This window comes from Macrobrachium nipponense, chromosome 7 (assembly GCF_015104395.2).
Source record: "Macrobrachium nipponense isolate FS-2020 chromosome 7, ASM1510439v2, whole genome shotgun sequence".
Classification (NCBI taxonomy): Eukaryota; Metazoa; Arthropoda; class Malacostraca; order Decapoda; family Palaemonidae; genus Macrobrachium; species Macrobrachium nipponense.
The window spans coordinates 14059055-14080361 of record NC_061109.1 but is presented as its reverse complement, the minus strand read 5'-3'; the positions used below and the strand labels follow the sequence as shown (position 1 = coordinate 14080361).

The following is a 21307-nucleotide window of genomic DNA, read 5'->3' as shown; positions in this document are numbered from 1 at the left end:
TCGATATTTTCTTGTTTCTTCTTAATGGTGATAAGAATGATAATAATGATGACAAAATAGCCAATGATTAATATGGTTATTTTGTCATAGTAAATATTAAATGAGAGGTATTAGGCGAAAAAAGATTAATAAAGACGAAGAATGACAAATAGAGAACTGAAAACATTCAGGAGCTCTTCAGTGCGCGAGAGTGAGAGGGAAACTGAAAATCTGAAATCAAGAGGGACTAGTAACAAAGAAAACTGTTAAATGTAGCAGTGAATTTCTGACATGCGGGACTTAACATATTTATTCCAGTTTTTCGAGAACATTAAGCTGCAATTCACGACCAAAATAAAAAAGATAGAAAATGGCTAAATTTTTATCCTGAAACACTACCAGACTGCAAGACTGACAACGGAACTTGCCTTGAGTTAAAGAATCTCCAATATTTGTATAGAGGGTGAAGCTAAAACTGGCACCAAAAACTCTTGTTCTTTTGTCTCATCTTTACGATCTACTCGTTTATCCCATTTGTTTATTTCCTTCCAGTCTTTGTTATCTCTGAAACTCGTTTCCGGTGACTTTCTTCAACAATTACTGGTTTTAACTTATTCCACAGGTTTGACAAACTCATTTCCAGAGTGGTTCAAGCAGGACTGGTACAGAAGTGGCTGAAGGTAAGTACAATGTAATATATAGTTGAGTATCATTTATTGTGAAGAATATTTAGACTAGCCACAGCATGCTCCAGTTTTTAAACAATTTCTAAGTCAGTCTTATACAGTATAGCAATTGGTGTTGCATTACCCACCAGCTTTCATAGAAAAACCATAATCAGGGACTCCAACGACAGGAGCTTCGTAAGATCTTTTTCAGAAATTGTAACATTCACGTTGTCTCTGGACTCTGTTTCCGTTTCGTCCGGTTGCTTCTTGTGACGGAGAAATAAAAAGGAATCAGAATAGTTATTTTGTTTACTTAGTGCTGAACCAAATCTTGAATTATGAAGGTGAAAGTGTGCTTATTATTTAAAGACAAGATAGGCAATTGTAACATGACAATGCTGTACGAGGGACGAGTGTTCTGAATGGCACTGATGCCAAGCGACCAAACTTACCTTCTCAATGACAGATGGATGATGTCGTTCTGATGAAGCATGTGAAGTTGGCAGCAGGGTAGTTGATATGGCACATTAGTCTTACTTCTCTTTAGCAAAGTAATCTTTGAAATAGCTTTCTAATCTTGTGTGATAGAGGGAGCTTCATTTTTCATCACCCTAAAGCATTGAAATGTCTCAGGTCATCGTATTCTTTGGTGACTTTAGTGGTATATTATAACAATTTGTAAGACCTGACTTTTTCTCCGATGTTTGATTATTCGTAGGGGATGATCACCCCCATTTTGTCTAAAATATGATACACGACCAGTGTTAAATAGCCTGGATTTTTTTTTATTACATATATCTCTGCAAGATGGCAGAAATCTGGACGAGTAGGAAATATGAAACTGAAGTCCTAGAATAAATGCAGAAAAGTTGGACAGACCAATGTAGTTTTGAGTACAGATTTTTTAAACACAAAATACACTTGAGTGGTGTCAGCCATCTTTATAAAATACTGTAGTGTAAAGCAATCACTGTCGCTCCCCGGGCCACTTGTCTGTTTTCGCTCCGTAAGATATGAACGGGAACGATTTTGAAACGGCCAGAAAATCGTAAAAAAGGAAAGTTAGCATTAGGACCCATATACTTTCATTGAGAAGAATACAAATTTATACAATAGTATGTAAAAAAATACCTATTATCAAAAAAATTAAATGACAACTAAACAGCATATTTTATAGAACCGAACACATCATTCTTTTCCTACAACTGGTTCGTTCATTCTCCCCTGGGCTACCTGCTCCCTCAGGAGTGGGAACCATGACGCAGTCCCCAGGGAAGAAGCTAGTAGGAGGTTCTCTGAGTAGTTCTCTTCACAAGGTTCGATCACGTCAAGTTCTCGCCAACTTTTGCCGCAATTAGCTCCACTCAACTCTTGCTCACATTCACATGAACGAACCAGTTGTAGGAAAAGAATGCTTTGTTTGGTTCTATAAAATATGCTGCTTAGTTGTCATTTAACAATTCTCTCTAATTAACTGTTCTCCTTCGAGGCTGAAGCTTTAAAAAGAATAGAGGGATTGTGTGCCTGTTTCCTACGTGTTCAAAAACTAAGGTCTAAGACATGAGAATGGTACTCGTTACCTAAGTGCTGGCATGCATTACCCGGCTGTACATAAACCTAAACCAGACTGAAGAGCGAACTCCCCTGTACTGAGTGTAAGAGAAAGCCTCCAATAGGTCTTTCCTTAACTCCACCAGCATATTTCCTGCTTGGTCCAAGGTTGAGTCAGGAGCTTAATCCTGAGGAGTAGGACCCCTTTGAGTTGAGGGAACAGGCGAGGAAGGCCTGACTCTCTCACCTGTCTATCTGCCAAGCAGTTGGGTGAGGTGAGCCGCATTCAATCACCAACTCATGGAGATGACTGCAATATGGGTGTAAGAGGCGCTCCCCAAGAAGAGCAAAGCAATTCTCGCCTGGCGGGCAAAAGTCTTGGCTCAGCATAGCTGAGTTGTGGCCCCGCCTCGAGCCGAGGCCTCTACTCGGACAAGTCGCTCCTCTCACACACATTACAGAAGGCCGGAAGGAGTCAAAGGAACAGCCTGCTGACAAGGGCATTCATCACAACGAAGCCGCTGTAGAAGGAGTTGGTATAGGGGACCTCTAGGAGAACTCCTCTGTTCTGGAGAGGCTCTAGAGGCTCTACCCTGCAAAGAACAAAACCTTTCTCACATGGTGGGCAGAAGTCTTGGCTCAGCATAGCTGAGCTGCAGCCCTGCCTCAAGCCTGCCCTTAACCCGGCCAGGTTGCTCCTCTCACTCACACACAATTGAGGACTACTGGGAGGAGGCAAAGGAATGGCCTGCCAACGCAAGCAATCGTCTACCTCATGACATGTCCCTAGATTTCTTCAGGGCTGAAACCCTTGTAGAAGGAGTCTGTACAGGGGATGTCCCTACACCTCTCCAGGTGCTCGGTTAGACACTGAGGTATTGTCCGGGCCTCTGGCTGAGTACATATAGCGGTATCGGCAGGGAGAGTCAAGGCACCTGAGTGTCTCTTCTCTTTCTCTCACCCTGTGCCATCCCTGGTACAGAGACAGGAACCTCCGTTTGAAGATTGGGATGTGTGAGTAGAGCTTTGTAGATTCTTGTACATTCAAGGCATTTCGGCCATACCTAGGCCCTGACACAGCACTAGTTTGGAAGCACGGAGGAAGCAGTCACCGAGGATCCACTTCCTTAGCTCCCAATTCCAAAGAACTGATGTGGGCCTGCAGACCTGTACCTACACCTTCAGGTGAGGTAGAGCCAAAAAGAGAACCCCTGCTTCCTCTGAAGAGGCAGCAAGACCCTAGAAATTCATTACAAGATTTTGTAGGGGGCCAGAGAGAAAACCTTGTTCCCAGACTTTGGTCTTGGATGAGGTATGGGAGAAGGCAGCAGACGATGATGACATCAAGGAAGGAGCTGGTGAGGGTGACGAAGACAGCATGCTGTGTAATCTTCTATGCAATGCCTCCTCGTTGTCTTCATCCTTGATGCGTTGAGAGGTGCACAGCAGTCAGTCACCACCGATAGATTGCCAGTTGTTGAGGGTTGGCAGTAACAACAATGCAGGACCCTGCCAAACACAGGAACTATGACAAAGATAGTAATGGGGGAATCCATCCCCCCCGAGTCATCACAGGGCAGCCAGGTGTGAAGCAGGACCTGCAGCAATGGGAACCTGCTAGGCCTACAGAACACCAAGCAGCTGCATGACCCACCGGCTGCTCTTCTATCATACCTGAAGAAGGAACAGATGGCGCCCCTCTATTAACCCATGTGTTCCTAAAGGACAAAAAAAATGGAACTAAAGGGGAATATCAAAGAAAGTATCTAAACATACCATATGAAAAATACACAAGTACAAAAATTTTCAAACCATTAAAAACAGTTACAATTTATATGTAAAAGAGAGGAAACAGAAAATTGCTCAGTAATAATCATATACTTTCCCAGTTTAAAACAGGCTTCTTCAAAAGAATTTGCTTTAAGAAAATTTTTGAAATAAATGTTGCAATTTTTCTAAATAATGTACAAGCATAGCTGAAAGAAGAGGTCTTACCACCAAGTTGCAGTGGCGGATCTAGAAATCTTTAATGGGGGCGCCAGTAGGGGAAAAAAACCCCATTGTCCCTCAACACCTAGGTGCTAATCCCCAGGTAGTCAATTTTTCTACCTGGAGATAAGCACCTAGGTGTGAAATTTCACACCTTTTAATGAGGCATTAATTACTTTTCACACCTTTAGGTGTGAACATTGACAATAAAGGTGTGAATAAAATAGGTGTGAAATTTCACAGGTTCCCACAGTCATTTTTGGGTCGCGCAAAACTCTATGAGGATGAAAACCCTGATTCCAACCCTAACCCCAATACTCCTCATACTCTATGGGAGGTAAAAACACTGATTTCAACCCTAAACACAAACTCTCATACTCTCTGGGAGGTAAAAAAAATGGACTTAAACCCTAACACCAAAAACTCCTCTAACTCTAAGGGAGGTTAAAAACAACCCTGATTTCAACCCATAACCCCAAAGAAAACTCCTCATAATCTAAGGGAGGTAAAAACACTGATTTCAACCCTAACCCCAAAACTCCTCATACTCTATGGGAGGTAAAAACACTGACCCCTCAAACCCTAACAACAAAACTGCTCCTATACTCTATGGGAGGTAAAAAACACTGATTCAACCCTACACATACTCATAAAACTCATACTATGGGAGGTAAAAACACTGATTCAACCCTAACCCCAAAACATTATATATTTTTACTTGGCTAGGAACCAATGGGTCACCTAGCACCGGTACCTACAGCTTACTGTGGGATCCGAACCACACTTATTCGAGAAATGAATTTCTATCACCAGAAATAAATTCCTCTGATTCCGCATTGGCTAAGCCGGGATTCAAACTTCAGACCACCAGATTGGCAGCCGAGCGTGAAAACCACTCTTCCAGCGAGGATTCTTCAGTGTAACTTTATGTAAAGCATAAGAAGGTTGACTCTTTAGATCATTTTCTACACCATCTTTAAATAATATATTTATATCGCTAAAACTGTCGGGGTATTCAACATTTTCGTATATCTTCTTCAATACCCGTAGCTGCTTCTTAGTCACCACTGTTGATAAATAATTTGATGACCGGTCGTAGATAACCGTACTACTGGATATGAGATAATGCCTTCTTATATATCTCGGAGAATTCACCACCCTTCTGATGTCCGATTAACTGACGGACCAAAGTTTCAATTTGAACTGTCTCTATTCTTCATTAGAATGTGATGGGAGCAGTTGAGACTGATATTTCTACTGAATTTACCCGAATGGAATACATTCCGCAGTATGAGCACGACGGAGATTGACGAATGCCATCCAGCAGTAAACGCCTCTGTCTTCGAGAGTGTATAACAGTCCCATGTCAGTCATCCCTCGATCTACTATATATTCAAAGGGGTTTAATAATTCTTTACTAATCCTGGTCTTGTACCCTATAGGCGAGTACTTCTGCAATGGATGTTCATTCAACCCGCAGTATAGTACTATATTATAGATTTCTTTTTCATAGTCTTCAATTATTTTCTGGCAAATCACACTCTTTCACGAGTGGCGCTATGATAATTTGGGACGGATATGCGAACAGATCTATCGCTTCTGCGAAGAAACGAGTTGCTTGCATGTCAAAGATTCCGATGATGACACTATTCATGCGGAGAGAAAAGGGTAGCAAATATTTTATTTTATTCATTTAGAATAAACATTACAAACGAATACATTTTATATACACTGAATAGTCATATCATAATAAATTTCTTATTTACATAGAACACACAGGTGTGGAGATAAAGGGTGTAAAAAATAGTTAGCAAATATTGTATTTCAAAGAAGGTTCTCGAATCAGAAACTTTTTTGGGGGGCTATCACGTTTGAATATGGATGAAGGTAAGGAATTCTATAACAAGCAGGTGAGGGAATACCTAAGCAACAGAAATATAAAATTATATAGTGTACATCCAAGAGAATTTAAAGTGGCGATAACTGAAAGAGTTATCAGGACACTTAAAAGTAAAATATATAATTACTTAACTCACAACAATACAAATAAATGCGTTAATGTGCTGCATGACATCGCTACCAGCTATAATAATAATACGCCACACAGAGGATTAGGAGGTGGGCAGACCTCGAATCGCATTCACGTGTTAGTAGACAGAGAGGATATAAGCCGCAGTTTTTTCAGGATATATACAATAATAAAATGGATCACCGTGGAAAGAACCCGTCAGTTCCCTTTTTGAAGGTTGTAGTATAGTCTATATAGCAGATGAATACAGGACTGTATTCTTCAGGAAAGGATATACCGTGCAGAACACTTGCACTTACAATTGATCTAAAAAAACTCAACCCCAAAACTCCTCATACTCTATGGGCGGTGAAAACTGATTTCAACCCTAAACGGCCGCATCCCCTCCGCCCACGTGTACATGTCCGGCCACATCCCCTCCACTCACGCGCACACGTCCGGACAGGTGTTGGCCATCTTCCTGCTATAAATCGTTTCCTCACGAAAGTTCCTAATAAGAGGTCCTTAATCAAAATCCTTTTAGTCCCTTCCTCTCCACCACTCCTCATACTTTTCCCACATCTCGTTTATGTCCCGGTCAGATATTCAACTTTTTTTTTAAATGCGTCATTTCTTATCAACCACTCCTTGATACCCGCTATGTTAATCAAGTATTGATAATGCTGTACGTTTACTGCTTTAGTTCTTCAATCCCCTAACAAGGGGAGGGGGGTGGCTGTAAATTTCCTTCGATGTCCCATACAACAGTTCCTGAGTCTCGTAGATATTCGATTATACCAGTGGTGTAATGGATTTGGCTCTCATTAAACGATATGGGAATGATATTACTTAAGGCAGAATTTCCACGTTCTTGAGTGATACGTTGCTTAATCCCTCTTAACGGTATAACAGCTCTCTTCGTTTTACCAGCTGGAGGAGGAGGTATGCCTAACTGTATCTATATATCTATCCCAGTTCCTATCATTTCCTCCTATAGTCTTCCCGAGAGCTTCGAGCTCTTTCCTGTTTGCTCGTTCACATAACCCATTAGCTTCAGGTCTGTATGGAGTAATTATTACTTTCTGTATCCCCATAACTTCTACCAAACCACTCTCAGGTCCTATTTACAAATTCCTTACCATTATCAGTCAACAAAACTTCCAGTGAGCCATACCTACAGATGACTTCATTGAAAAATGCCACAGCCACTTCATCTGCTGTTTAGTGCCTAAGTGGAAAGATTTCCACTGCCCTCGTCAGTTCATCTATTACTACCAATAAATATCTGTAGCCATACCCGGATTCACAAATATTTCTCAAGATATCCATGTGCACCCTCTGAAAACGCCTACTTGGTATCGGATATGACCCTACTTTGCAAGAAGTTAACCTTGCAGACTGTACACCTTTTCAAGCAATGCACACTGAACACTTTTTCACAAAATTATCCACATCTGCCCACATATTCTTCCAAATATATTTATTACACGTCTTTTCCACTCTCAAATGTGGACTACCAAATTTGCAATGTACTATATTTGAAACCAATGGAATTAGGACTTTCTCATTCAATCTGCAGAAGTCCACGCATACCCGGACAGATCCGTCCTCCTTAGGCCCCACCAACAAGGAAAAGTTATATGGGGACACACTGGGTCTAATAATTCCTTCCTATTCGGTCTTCCCATTTATTAACCTCTTTCTCTACCTGTTCCCCGATTTTGTAGAGCATACGGTATGCGGGAACGAAGATGGGTTTGGTCCCCTCTTCTAGATTCACTTTATGTTCTAACACTAGTCAGCCCTAACATATCCCTTTTTAAAGCCACAATATCCCCAAATCCAGCCAAAACTTCGCTTACTGCTTCTATATTCTCCTTGTAGTTTGCATTAGCTAGGTATTCCCTGGAGATTTTCTTCCTTCTGTGCATTTCCACCCCTGAAAACTCAGTTTTTTTTCTTCTCCATTCTTGGAGGTCTACCACATATGTATTCTTCTGATATTTTCTAACTGTTTCATTACAATTCAACAATTCTATCCAAAAATCCCCTGTATTTGATGCCTTGTTCACTGATACGGTGCTAATGACACCTCTTAATTTCTCACTACCCTCAATTTTACATAGGCATTTTCACTTCCCTCAGCTTGACTTTCACCATATTCCTCATGCCTGGATTTAGCACAACATCCTCTGATAAAACCACTTTATATTTGTGGTCATTATACATAGCATCCTCATGAATATCACCCTTATATATATAAGTAACCCCCATTCCATCAACCATAATCCCAATGTTAGTACCAGTATCACCACTATTATTAACCATACCACCATTATTATTACTGCCAATATTCCCAGTAGTATCCCCAATATCACCATTATAACCACCAGTAACACCATTGTAACTGCCAAAATTACCACCATACCCATTAATACCACTGTGATCACCATTCTGCCCCTTAACACCACCGTGATCACCATTCTGCCCATTAACACCACCACGATCATCAATATACCCATTAACACTGCCGTGATCGCCAATATCCCCATTAACACTGCCATGATTACTAAAATCCCCATTAACACTGCCGTGATCACTAATATCCTCTTTAACACTGCCGTTATCACCAATATTATTATCACTGATATCTCCCATATCAAGATATCAGTAATAATATCTTAGTCCTGCAGAAAAATAAAAATGAAATACACCAGTGAGAAAATTGTTGACATAAAAAAGATAAAAGGAAATACTAAACACTTACGTCATCATTAAGGAACGGCGCATTTAACCTGTTGAAGTCGTCTCTTCACCACAATGGCACATATATATTTTTAATTACACATGCAACCTTGCGTAATTATTACACTGGTAATCACCGTACCTAACTCTCACACTCAATGCAACCACACTGCCTTCAAAGCTGAACTTCAACAGGCCTGAATTCTGCTGACTTCAACCTAATCCTTCGTCAGCAATAGAAGGACAGTTGCCAAAGATTCCTAAGTATAATCCCTTTCCCTAACATTTGCATGATTTCCTAACTCCTATGTACTCCCCAGTCTCTCCAGAAATGTAAGCCATAGGCCTGATTGCCTTTCACGACTGCCACCACATCTGTTATACCGATATCAGGGACCGCTGCTTAATTATGGAAAGAATTCCAAAGCTGGTAACGTAACCTTCCTTTTACTCCCAACAACCTGGATAAATGAGACAATCACCACAGTAATACTTAGATAAATGGGACAGTCATTACATTAATACCTGGATAAAAGGGGCAGTCACTACAGTAATACCTGGATAAATGGGACAGTTAATTGAGTAATACCTGGATAAAAGGGACAGTCACCACAGTAATACATGGATAAATGGGACAGTCACTACAGTAATATCTGGATAAGTGGAACAGGCAGAACACTAGTATTTGGATAAAAGGGTCATTTAGTATTTAGTGTTGCAAAAAAATTTGGATCCGTTTTTTCCTGACAATCCTTCGCAACGATCAGGATTTGCAAGCAGAGTTGTGAAACAGGCCACAGAGTTTATGGTTCTCATTTATCTGTAAATATGTTCAAGAAAAATTCATTTCATTCATTTTGACTGCACAGACAATGTTGCGAATATTAAAAGGACTCTTTTTGATCCTTAAAAATAAGATTTGGCAAAATGAACAATTATAGAATCTTTGAGTAGTTATGGGAATGACGTTGGACCATGAAAAAGTTTCTTTTCTCTCTCTCTCTACCAGGTATCACCAAAGATAGGGTCGTGTAATTACTGCATCTTTCAGCCAAGAGCCGGTTTTATTGTAAAAGAGTCGAATAGCTAAAACCTATACCTACATGGTTAATCTATACAGGATTCAGACGCATACCTGGTTAGTCTAGATATCGAATCACTTTTTACAAACGTACCTGTGGAGGAGACTATTAAAATTATTTAAGATTTTTATTAATGTAGGTTTTTTTATTTAATCGCTTTAATCATGATGATTTTAAGAAGTTGTTGTGTTTAGCAGTGCAGGGCACAGCCTTTGTTTTTAATGATAAGTCTAATTTTCAGATTGATGGGATGGCAATGGATAGCCCATTGGGGCCCATTTTTGCTAATATTTTTATGTGTCATCTAGAAGAACAATTGCTGGACTATTGCCCTCTTGCTTACCACCCATCGTTTTACAGTCGATGGGTGGCCAGCAGTATGGTGGAGAGAGTCCACTGGTCCCTAAAGGCATCCCTGATGGCACGCTGCATTGGGGAGTACTGGAAATCACAGCTACCATGGGTACTTCTCGGCCTCTGCACTGCCCCAAGGGCCAACGGCAAGGCGTTACTGGCAGAGAAAGTCTAGGGAAAGACATTGGCAGTGCCAGGCAAATTCTTCTTGATGAATGCCAAGGATGCAGACATCCCCTTGCAAGGCTTCAGGAGACCGCCAAAAAATTCATGCCCTACCTCAAGACTTTCTCTGACAGGACTAAACACTTCCGGCTCAAAGCCTTATCATTCAGGAAGCACGTCTTCGTCAGGAACGATGCTCACCGCCCGCTGCTGATGAGACCATACTAATGCCCCTACCACATCCTCAGTTGCACTGACAAGGCACACCTCATCTCCATTCAGGCCAGCGATGATTGGATATCCATCGACAAGCTGAAACCCGCTTTCTTAATGAACAAAGACAGTGCCAAAGAGGAACCCAGCATGAGCCACAGAATGCCACCTCAGAACAGGATAGCAACTGAGAACACCGAGCCACTCAGACATAGCCGTGGCTGCTGGTGTAGGACAGTCGAACCCCCCAGAAACCATTTCAGGGGAGGAATCCTATCAGCAAGCCCTGGGGACTCTAGAGGCCGAGGATCACCTGAAATAGCTGGTCTCACGAACTTGGGGCCCCCCCTCCCTCCCACATGTTACCGTAACTAGCAACCAGGAATCCTATCGATCTTCCAATAATTATTGCATAATCATTGTCTTGTGGGGGGGGGGGGGGGTGGAAGAGTATTTGTAAGGACAATGCTTTTACTATATTTCTATTGTATCTCATCATCAAGCCATGTTGTTCCTATAACCATTCTATAAAGCATTCTGTGGCCTTTTCGCCAATGTATAACCCATGTAATTTCATTATTTGTACGCCTTATTATCTGTAAATATGTAACTTTGAGAATACACAATTCAAATGTTGCCAACCCAGTTTTTTCTTTCTTGCGGGTCAGACACTACATATTCGTCCGCACACTGTAGTTATAAACATCCCTTTACCTGAAATAAAGTTAGTACTGCTCTACCTGCTTCTTCGTCTAGTCCTCACAAGCTTTTATACCTCTATTTTTAAGAAAAGACCTTTATTAAATTAGGTATGAATTTTTAGTTTCTGTTGCCTCAATTTTAGGTTAAATTCTGTAAATACACTCCACCACAGGGCTTATTCTTTAACCTCGAACTACTCTGACTTTCACAAAGAAATTTCATTCTTATACCCTTATTTCTAAGCGATTTATTTTCCTTCCAGTGTGTTTTATAAACAGCTAATTAAGTTTCTCAATAATAAAATCATGCCGAAAAGTAGGTCTCTAGGAGTCCCAAAAATGCCCTTTCATTCGATCCTTCCTTTTAATCATGACGAGCCCTATATTACCGGAATTGATTCACAAATATGGCATTATTGTCCTGCCATAAGAAGTCACCACATTCCCACTAATCGTCTTACCATTGGTTTTCTTTTCAAGTATAAGGATAGATTGAACCCTTTGATGACATCAAATATGGTGTATGTATTTTCTTGTCCCCAATGTAGTCGGGAAATATGTCGGTGCCTTTCGTAGGTTACTAAAAGTCTGCATCGACTGTCACAGAGGTGACAGCTATCGTTCTGGGGTCCATCTGTTGAATCCAGAGTTTCCCAGTGCATAACAGCATGCTAAAAAATGCAAAATAAGCATTAAATAAAATTAATTTAAAACTGTTCATGTGCGGAACAAACCTTCAGTCTTAACAATAGGATAATCTTCTAGCGCCAGCCGGAAACCGGTTAAAAAAAAAAATGGTAAAGTAAGGAGTCTGTGGTGTCTGGAAACTCTTGCGTATACGATGTTGGTCACTGACCAGGCTTGGAACTAGTGACGCTCCAGTCTTTCTTCAACAGCATTGGAGAGTCATATATCATTTTGCTCTCCTTCCCCCAAGCCAGTTTTTTTATCGAAGCCTGTACATTGTTTCATATTTATTCAGCCCAGAAGTTCTGTGGCATCAGTGTTTTCAGACGCCCTTCCTTGTTTTCCGTGTTGACCTTCCTTGGGACAGGTGCAGATTGCAGTAGATGTGCTTTTTCTTCTGCTTGTCTTCGCTTGTGTTATGAGTATGCTGGTCCATCTCCCAAAGGGATACTGTCCCTTTAGGGAGAGAGGGCCCAGCTACTTTTTGTTCTTCAGTATTTTACTTTTGTTATATTGAAGATAATAAAAAAAAATATTTGTATTGACATTAATGTTTTATGTATCTTTCATTTAATCTTCTTACACATTTTCTGGGAACTTAGTATATTTTCGTCATTCAGAATTTGTGTTTTGGGATGTTCACTCTGTAGGGGTCCATGTTGCAGACAAGATTTTTATGCTAGGATTCTGCTAGGGTTCGGCTGTCTAGCATAGGAGTACATTCCCACACGTCTTCAACACGAATTTTAATGGTGTACGATTGTGATCTTCCCAGTCTGCTTGCAGGGCCAGTCGTGATTGTCGTCTTGTCTCTGTCCATTATTTTGGTGGGAGTGGGGTGTGAGTTGTATGGCTCAGTACACCTCACTCCTGTCTTTCCCTCCATCCTCACATAAATATGATCCTTTTTCCCTCTCTCAGGATAGAAATCTTTTTCCTTAGGGAGAGAACATGTAATGTTTCTTTACAGGCTCTTCAGTTGTCAACCCTGCTTCCCGCCAGGAAGTTGGGTAGCGGCAGCAAATGGGTGTGTAACATCATGGCTTCTGCTGACTGCATAGTTTGACGCTGTTGCATTTAACTGAGGGGCGATCTCTCTTCATGTTCCTTTGACGATGGATTTTCTTGGAAATTCTTCACTAGCCGTCATGTGTACGTGTCCTGGGGAGGCCCTCTGGTTGCTGTAGGAGGTGACAGAAGGCCTTTTACGCCATCTTTGCTATCACCAAGACCCTTGACTTGGGCTACCAGTCCTAATGCCATGACATCATTCTCAATACATCTCTGCCTGTGACGCTGGCTTTGGTGACATCTCTCCTCTGCCTGTTGCCATGACGTAACTTCCATCATCATGCATGATGCCATCGCGGTCAGTTGTCAACCCATCAGAAGTGTTCTTCCAAGAGTAGGTTGATTGGATGGACTCTGTGTTTGATAGGAGGAGTCCCAGAGTTTGAAGCAGGAGATGTCATAGGGCAAGACATCCTATGCCTTTTCCGCCTCCTCCCCCTCCCCTCCCGTTGGATAATTCGAGACTTGTGGCGTCTTCTGAGAGTGAGAGAGGTGTTTCTCTATCTTCCCACTACAGACGTGACTCTGCCCTTCAACTACGTGAATGTGTTGCACTCACATAAGAGTTCTCAGGCTGGTTCTTCATCTCCTTGACCTGTCTGATTTTGCCACATAATAAGACATCTCCGATTTAGGGGAAGTAGGTGAACATGGGCGTGGATCCTCTGTCGCCTATGTACATGGTCCTTTCTCGCACGTGTATGTGATGGAGATCCTGTTCCCGCCATTCATCTTCCAGTCTGGGTTTGAAACTGCTAGGTAAGAGTGATCTTCTCCCTGACATTCTCAGTTGCATCGTTCCGCATATCACTGATATATTTGTGATTCGTCACGCCTGTGTACGTGATCATCACAAACCCATGTACATGATGAAGGTCCTACTCTTGCCGTTCATCTTCCAGAGAGAGGTTGGGATACCTCTAGGCAAGAGTGATCTCCCTGATGTTCTCACTTGGAACATTCTACATATCAGGACCGTGTAAGTGATCGAGATCGTACTTCGTGCTTCTTCCAGAGTAAGGGTCGAGAGACTACTAGACAAGGGTGGTGGTCTCCCTGATGTTCACTTGTAGATCACTCTGCATCACACGACCATGTTTGTGTGTTATCACTGGTCTGTGGACGAGGTTCATTGCTCGACCATGTACTCAACCCATCGCATGTCCATGTATATGTGATTCATCACACATCTAAGTGTTTTGATTAATCCTACATCCACATACAAGCATCCAGGTATGTGGTTCATTGAATGGCCGCATTCCACTATCTTCCTTTTCAAGTTGAATTTAGATATTCCATTATATTCGGGAGCGTAGTTCTTCTTGTGAAAACAATGATGACCTACCCAGAGGTAATTCAGAACGTCTGTGCAAATGCCAGTCAATGGATTCAGTCAAGCCACACGGCCTTCTTTGGAATTCAGGCATACTTTCTGGTTAGATACTTTAGTCTAGGCCAGGAAGACTTCAAGGCAAAGGAAGGTAAGGAAATGCTGGCTTTTTAGCCTAACTAGTTCAAAGCTACCTTGACCTAACCTAAGTGGTTGAGGTCTTAGTCTAACCTAGCTAGTTCAAAGCTACCTTAACCTATAATAAGTGGTTGAGTTCTTAGCCTGGCAAGTACAGAGTTCTTAGCATAGCTTAACTATTTCAAAGCTACCTTAACCTATCCTAAGTGATTGAGTTCTCAGCCTAACAAGTGCTGAGTTCTTAGCCTAGCCTAACCAGTTCAAAGCTACCTTGCTCGGCACACGCGGAACCAGAGGAATTTATTTCTGGTGATAGAAATTCATTTCTCGATACAATGTGGTTCGGATCCCACAATAAGCTGTAGGTACTGTTGCTAGGTAACCAATTGGTTCCTAGTCACGTAAAAATATCTAATCCTTCGGGCCAGCCCTAGGAGAACTGTTACTCAGCTCAGTGGTCTGGTAAAACTAAGGTATACTTTTCAAAGCTACCTTATCCTTAGCCTACGCTAACTAGTTCAAAGCTACCTTAACCTAGTGTAAGTGGTCAAGTTCTTAGCCTAGCCTTAACTAGTTCAAAGCTACCTTAACCTAGCTTAAGTGGTTGAGTTCTTAGCCTAGCCTAACTAGTTCAAGCTATCTTGACCTAGCCTGTGGTTGAGTTCATTGACTAGCCTTACTTTTTAAAGCTATTTTAATCTAGGGCCGAGAAAGTCACCAAAGGTATGAAGGTAGTGCGTATATATATATATATATATATATATATATATATATATATATATATTATATATATATATATATATATGTTTAATTTTAATTTTTATATATATATATATATATATATATATATATAATATATATATAATATATACATATATATAAATATATATATATGTATATATATATATATATATATATATATATCTATATATATACCTATATATATATCTATATATATGTATAATATATATATATATGAGGTAGAGCGAATTAGATATTAAAGGACTTTTGTAGCCCGATATATGTATATGAATCATGGTAATGTGATATGACTTATATAATGGCTATATATCACATATTATATATATATATATATATATATATATATATATAAATATATATATATAATAATATATATATATATATAAATATACATATATATATATATATATATCTATTATATATCTATATATATAAATATATAGTATATATATATATATATATATATATATATATATATATAAATATACATTATATATATATATATATATATATATATATATATATATATATATATATATATATATATATATAAATATACCATATATATATATATATATATATATATATATATATATATATATATATGTATATATATATATGTATATATATATATATATATATATATTATATAATGTATATTTGATATATATATAGTATATATATAGATACTATATATATATATATACATATATATAAATATACATATATATATATATATATATATATATATATATAATATATATATATATCTATATATAAATATACATATATATATATATATAATATATATATACATATACATATAGTATATATATATATATATATATATATATATATAGTATATATATATATATATGTATATTTTTATATATATAATATATTATATATATATATACTATATATATATATATATAGTATATAATATATATATATATATATATATATATATATATATATATATAAGATATAGATATATAGTATCTATATATATATATATGTTATATTTATATATATATATATATATATATATAGATATATATATATATATATATATATATATATATATATATAGCCATTATATAAGTCATATCACATTACCATGATTCATATACATATATCGGGCTACAAAAGTCCTTTAATATCTAATTCGCTCTACCTCGGAATTAATACATTTTCATATATGCTTAACCGAAGGGGAATTCTTAGGCGACAATAGAATTGCTGGCCAACAGGCACAAACCATCGACATCTTGAATTCCAGGACTGGCAGTGAAGCCTTAGCCCACCCCGCCACTGCAAGAGGATATAAGTTTATGCCGCCTCCCATCTCAAATACCTGTCGCACTCAGGTATTTATAGTTTTGGAGACTGCATGAAACCCCCTCGTCCCCAGTAGCGTTGTAGTGCTTTTGCCCGCACATAGCCATTATATAAGTCGTTTCACATTACCGTGATTCATATACATATATCGAGCTACAAATGTCCTTTAATATCTAATTCGCTCTATCTCGGAATTAATATATTTTCATATATGCTTAACCGAAGGGTAATTCTTAGGCGACAATAGAATTGCCGGCCGATGGGCACGAACCATCGACATCTTGAATTCCAGGACTGGCAGTGAAGCCTTAGCCCACCTCGCCACCACAAGAGGATATAAGTTTATGCAGCCTCCCATCTCAAATACCTGTTGCACTCGGGTATTTGTAGTTTTGGAGACTGCATGAAACCCCCTCATCCTCGGTAGCGTTGTAGTGCTTTTGCCCGCACGTAGCCATTATATAAGTCATATCACATTACCATGATTCATATACATATATCGAGCTACAAATGTCCTTTAATATCTAATTCGCTCTACCTCGGAATTAATATATTTTCATATATGCTTAACAGAAGGGGAATTCTTAGGCGACAATAAAATTGCTGGCCGACGGGCACGAACCATCAACATCTTCAATTCCAGGACTGGCAGTGAAGCCTTAGCCCACTGCCAGTCCTGGAATTGATGATGTCAATGGTTTGTGCCCGTCGGCCGGCAATTCTATTGTCGCCTAAGAATTCCCCTTCGGTTAAGCATATATGAAAATATATTAATTCCGAGGTAGAGCGAATTAGATATTAAAGGACATTTGTAGTTCTATATATGTATATGAATCACGGTAATGTGATACGACTCATATAATGGCTACGTGCGGGCAAAAGCACTACAACGCTACTGGGGACGAGGGGGTTTCATGCAGTCTCCAAAACTACAAATACCTGAGTGCGACAGGTATTTGAGATGGGAGGCGGCATAAACTTATATCCTCTTGCGGTGGCGGGGTGGGCTAAGGCTTCACTGCCAATCCTGGAACTGAAGTTGTCGATGGTTCGTGCCTGTCGGCCAGCAATTCTATTGTCGCCTAAGAATTCCACTTTGGTTAAGCATATATGAAAATATATTTATTCCGAGGTAGAGCGAATTAGATATTAAAGGACATTTGTAGCTCGATATATGTATATGAATCATGGTAATGTGATATGACATATATAATATATATATATATATATATATATACTATATATATATATATATATATATATATAAATATATTTTAAAAAAATAAAAAAAAAAATATTATATATATAAGATTTATATATATATATATATATATATATATAGATATATAGATATAATATATAATATATAACTATATATATATATATATATATATATATAAATTATATATGCATGATCCACTTTAAAGAAAAAAATCTGGTCACATTAATATATATATATATATATTATATATATATATATATATATATATATATATATATATATATATATATATGTATATGAAATATCCCACTTTTACAGAAAAAAAATCTGGTCACATTAATTCTTCTTGCCGAGCCTAGGTCATTGAGTTTTAGCCTGCCCTCGCTAGTTCGAATCTGCCTTAACCATCTTCCTAGCCTAAGTAGTTGAGTTCTCAACCTTGCAAGTGGTTGGGTTCATAGCCTAGTGTACCTAGTCTCGTTAGTTCAAACCTTCCTTTCCATCTTAGTTTAGCCTAAGTAGTTGAATTCTAATGTAGCAAACCTAAGTGGATAAGTTCTTAAGTTAGCCTAGCATAACATCAGTGGGTGCACTAGTTGAACCTTCCCATGCCTATATATCCTAGTCTAGGTGATTGGGTCATAGGCCTGGTATAGTTGGGCAAACATATTTCTATAATCTTAAAATTCCCAGATATCCTGCTTTTTATTCTGCAAGATTTGCCCATTCTTTAAGAAGTTGGCTTAACCTTCCTTTTCATATGAGTAACCAGTTCAGTAATGTAACTCATATTCTGGTGTTCTTATCTTCGAAGTAGGTAGGATCCATCCTGGTGGTTCCTTAGCCTAAAGCAGGACGTGACCTATTACTATAGGGCGATGCCTCTGATGAATAGCATACAGATTGTATGTCTTCATAAGGGATCACCTCATAGGAAGTCTCTACTGTTGAAGATGCACGTTTCCTAGGCAGCTCAAGGACTTCTCCCTGGTCTACAGTGCAATTATTTTGTCACGCACAAGTTTACAGTAGAAGATTTTGAACATGTCTGTGCTGTGTATTTTGTTTTAGGATATCCCCATGGGGTATCCTATTGTCTTTTCTGTCTACTTGGAAGACCTTGTTAGACTTCTTCTCGGTGATGGATTCTAGAGATCTTCTATTCATGGTTCCAGAATTGTTCACTGGTGAAGAAGATTCCTTTCTGCTGCCAGCTCCACTCATTTAACTGTCGAGATGTACCAGTGTGTGGTCGACACCTCTGTGGGACTCATGGTAAGCTACATTCCAGGCAGGAGGAATGTGGTGGCCAACAATCTAGCCACTGGAGTAAAGTCGTATGTATGGCGTGGTCACTGCATCAGGACGTAGTGGCTCGCCGTTTTATCTCTGGGGAAGACCCATGTTAGTAGACCTCTTTGCAACTCACTTCAACAGGAAGCTGGAGGTCTATTTCTTGGTGGTCTAGGATCCTCTTCCTTTGGCAGAGGATGCTCTTCAGCATCCTTGGCACAATCTCCAGGGTAAACATTCCCTCAGTTCTGTCAGATCCATCAGGTCCTGGACAGAGTAGTGAGCCCCATGAATTTCAGGATGTCCTTAGCAGGGCCTCTGTGTCCACAAGCAGAATGGTTCACAGAACTTCTGTATCTTCTGTCAGCAGTTCTGAGAAATCCTCCATGGAGCCTCTCTTGCCAGCTTCATGTGGAAATGTTCCACCAGTCAGTAAGATCTCTGTTGCTTCATGGCCAGAGACTGTCACATATCTCCTGAGAGCGAGAAACTTTTTCCGCAAAGCAGCAGGCCAGACGTCCAGCTATCTCAGGAGGTCTTTGTCAGCAGTTTACGAGGGCAAGTGGGCTGCCTACTATGGTTGGGTCGTTGACAAGTGTTTCTTTCCACTCCGAATTTCAGTGAGCTGAAAGTGGATTTTCTATTCTTTCACAGAAACGGAAAACTCTTTCAATCTCAGCTTTCAGGGACTACAGGCCCACCGTCAGGTTAATTCTGCACCTGAAAGGCTTGGACATCTCTTCATCCTGGGAAATCTCAGTGTTGTTCAGGAGTTTTGAACGGTCCTCTTCAACAAGAGAGCTCAAACATGCGATGTGCAATCTTACTCTGGTCATGAGTATTCTAACTTGAGCCCCATTCAAATCACTAAGTCAATCATCAGTTGGGAATCTGACTCTAAAGACAGTTTTCCTGTTGGCCTTGGCTTCCTCAAAGAGAGTGGGTGAGCTTCATGGCCCGAGTTATGACAGTAAAAGTACCAGGGGTTAGAGGTCTGTGGCCTTCAAATTTGTCCCAGAATTTGTTGGCAAGACTCCAAATCCCTTGGTTCATGATGGCAAATTTGTTTTGTTTTCATTCTTCTCCTGAATGAATTGGTGGACAGTGATCTGTAAAAGTTTTTGCTTTGTCCTAACTGAGCTCTAGTCTACTATCTAAAAGATTCTCCACCTAAGGCTTAGGTGTCATAAACTTTATGTTAGCACTGGCCAGTCCAGAATGGAAGTTTCCAAGATCTTTTCATTCTGGCTGTATGAGGTGATTAAGCAGGCATACTCCTCACCAGATAGTTCTGCCACAGAGTCTGTGCAGGCTAGAGCACATGATATCAGAGGAATGGATTCCTCTCTGGCAATTAAGAAGAACTTGTCTGTTCATAGAATTTTGAATGCTGGCTCCAGGCTTCAGTAGACCACGTTTGCTTCCTTTTCCTGAAGGATATTGCCCACAGGTCCTTAGACATTTTTTTTCCTTAGGTCCGGTGGTGGCTGCCCATTATGTGACTCATCCAGTGCCCCCAGCAGGACAGTTAGTACCTCACCTAAGATGATTGTGTGGGAGAGAGAAAGAATGAGATGGCTGGTCTCCTTTCTCTTTTTTTTCCTTTCCTCCTATGGGTGAGTTGAAGAATAAGACAAGTCATAAGCTGGAACTGGTCTGATACAGGTGAGTGTGGCAGCCATACTGGTGCAGTGATTTGGTTTGTTCCTATACAATAAACAAATCTGCTTCTCAGTGCACTTACTCCTCTCTCTAACAAAGGGAGAGATGAGTGGTAAGAAATTCCTGTGGCCTATGTGGTTTGTTGCTTGAACAGAGTTCTTTTTATCTTCCACGAATGCAATGAATCTGGACATGTCTCATTGTGTTTAATCCAAGAAGTTTGAGTTTTTAGATACTCGTTTATCTATTTTCTCACGGGCTCAGACCCCTTTCTTTAGAACTTGATCTTCTAGGAAGGGCGGTCAGATGTACTGAACCCTCAGATGGTTCAGGGTATACTTGTACC

The 21307-nt window shown here is 39.6% G+C and overlaps 2 protein-coding genes across 2 annotated transcripts in view; one reads left to right on the top strand and one right to left on the bottom strand.

Moving 5' to 3' along the window:
* LOC135217541 (glutamate receptor ionotropic, delta-1-like) overlaps positions 1 to 4469 on the top strand; it is a 104080-nt gene extending 99611 nt beyond the window's left edge. Inside the window, exons 8-9 of the mRNA XM_064253508.1 lie at positions 602 to 659; positions 4431 to 4469. Coding sequence (XP_064109578.1) covers positions 602 to 659; positions 4431 to 4469 — 97 coding nt within the window. The remainder of the gene's footprint in view (positions 1 to 601; positions 660 to 4430) is intronic.
* Positions 4470 to 8313: 3844 nt separating this feature from the next.
* On the bottom strand, positions 8314 to 8853 carry LOC135217540 (nacrein-like protein F). Its single transcript, XM_064253507.1, has one exon. It carries the CDS (start codon positions 8851 to 8853, stop codon positions 8314 to 8316), a length of 540 nt encoding a protein of 179 aa, XP_064109577.1.
* Between the last annotated feature and the right edge of the window lie 12454 nt (positions 8854 to 21307).

Bases quoted from the DNA above. Each gene is read 5' to 3' on its own strand.
- LOC135217540 (XM_064253507.1), bottom strand. From the start codon at position 8,853: ATGGGAGATATCAGTGATAATAATATTGGTGATAACGGCAGTGTTAAA.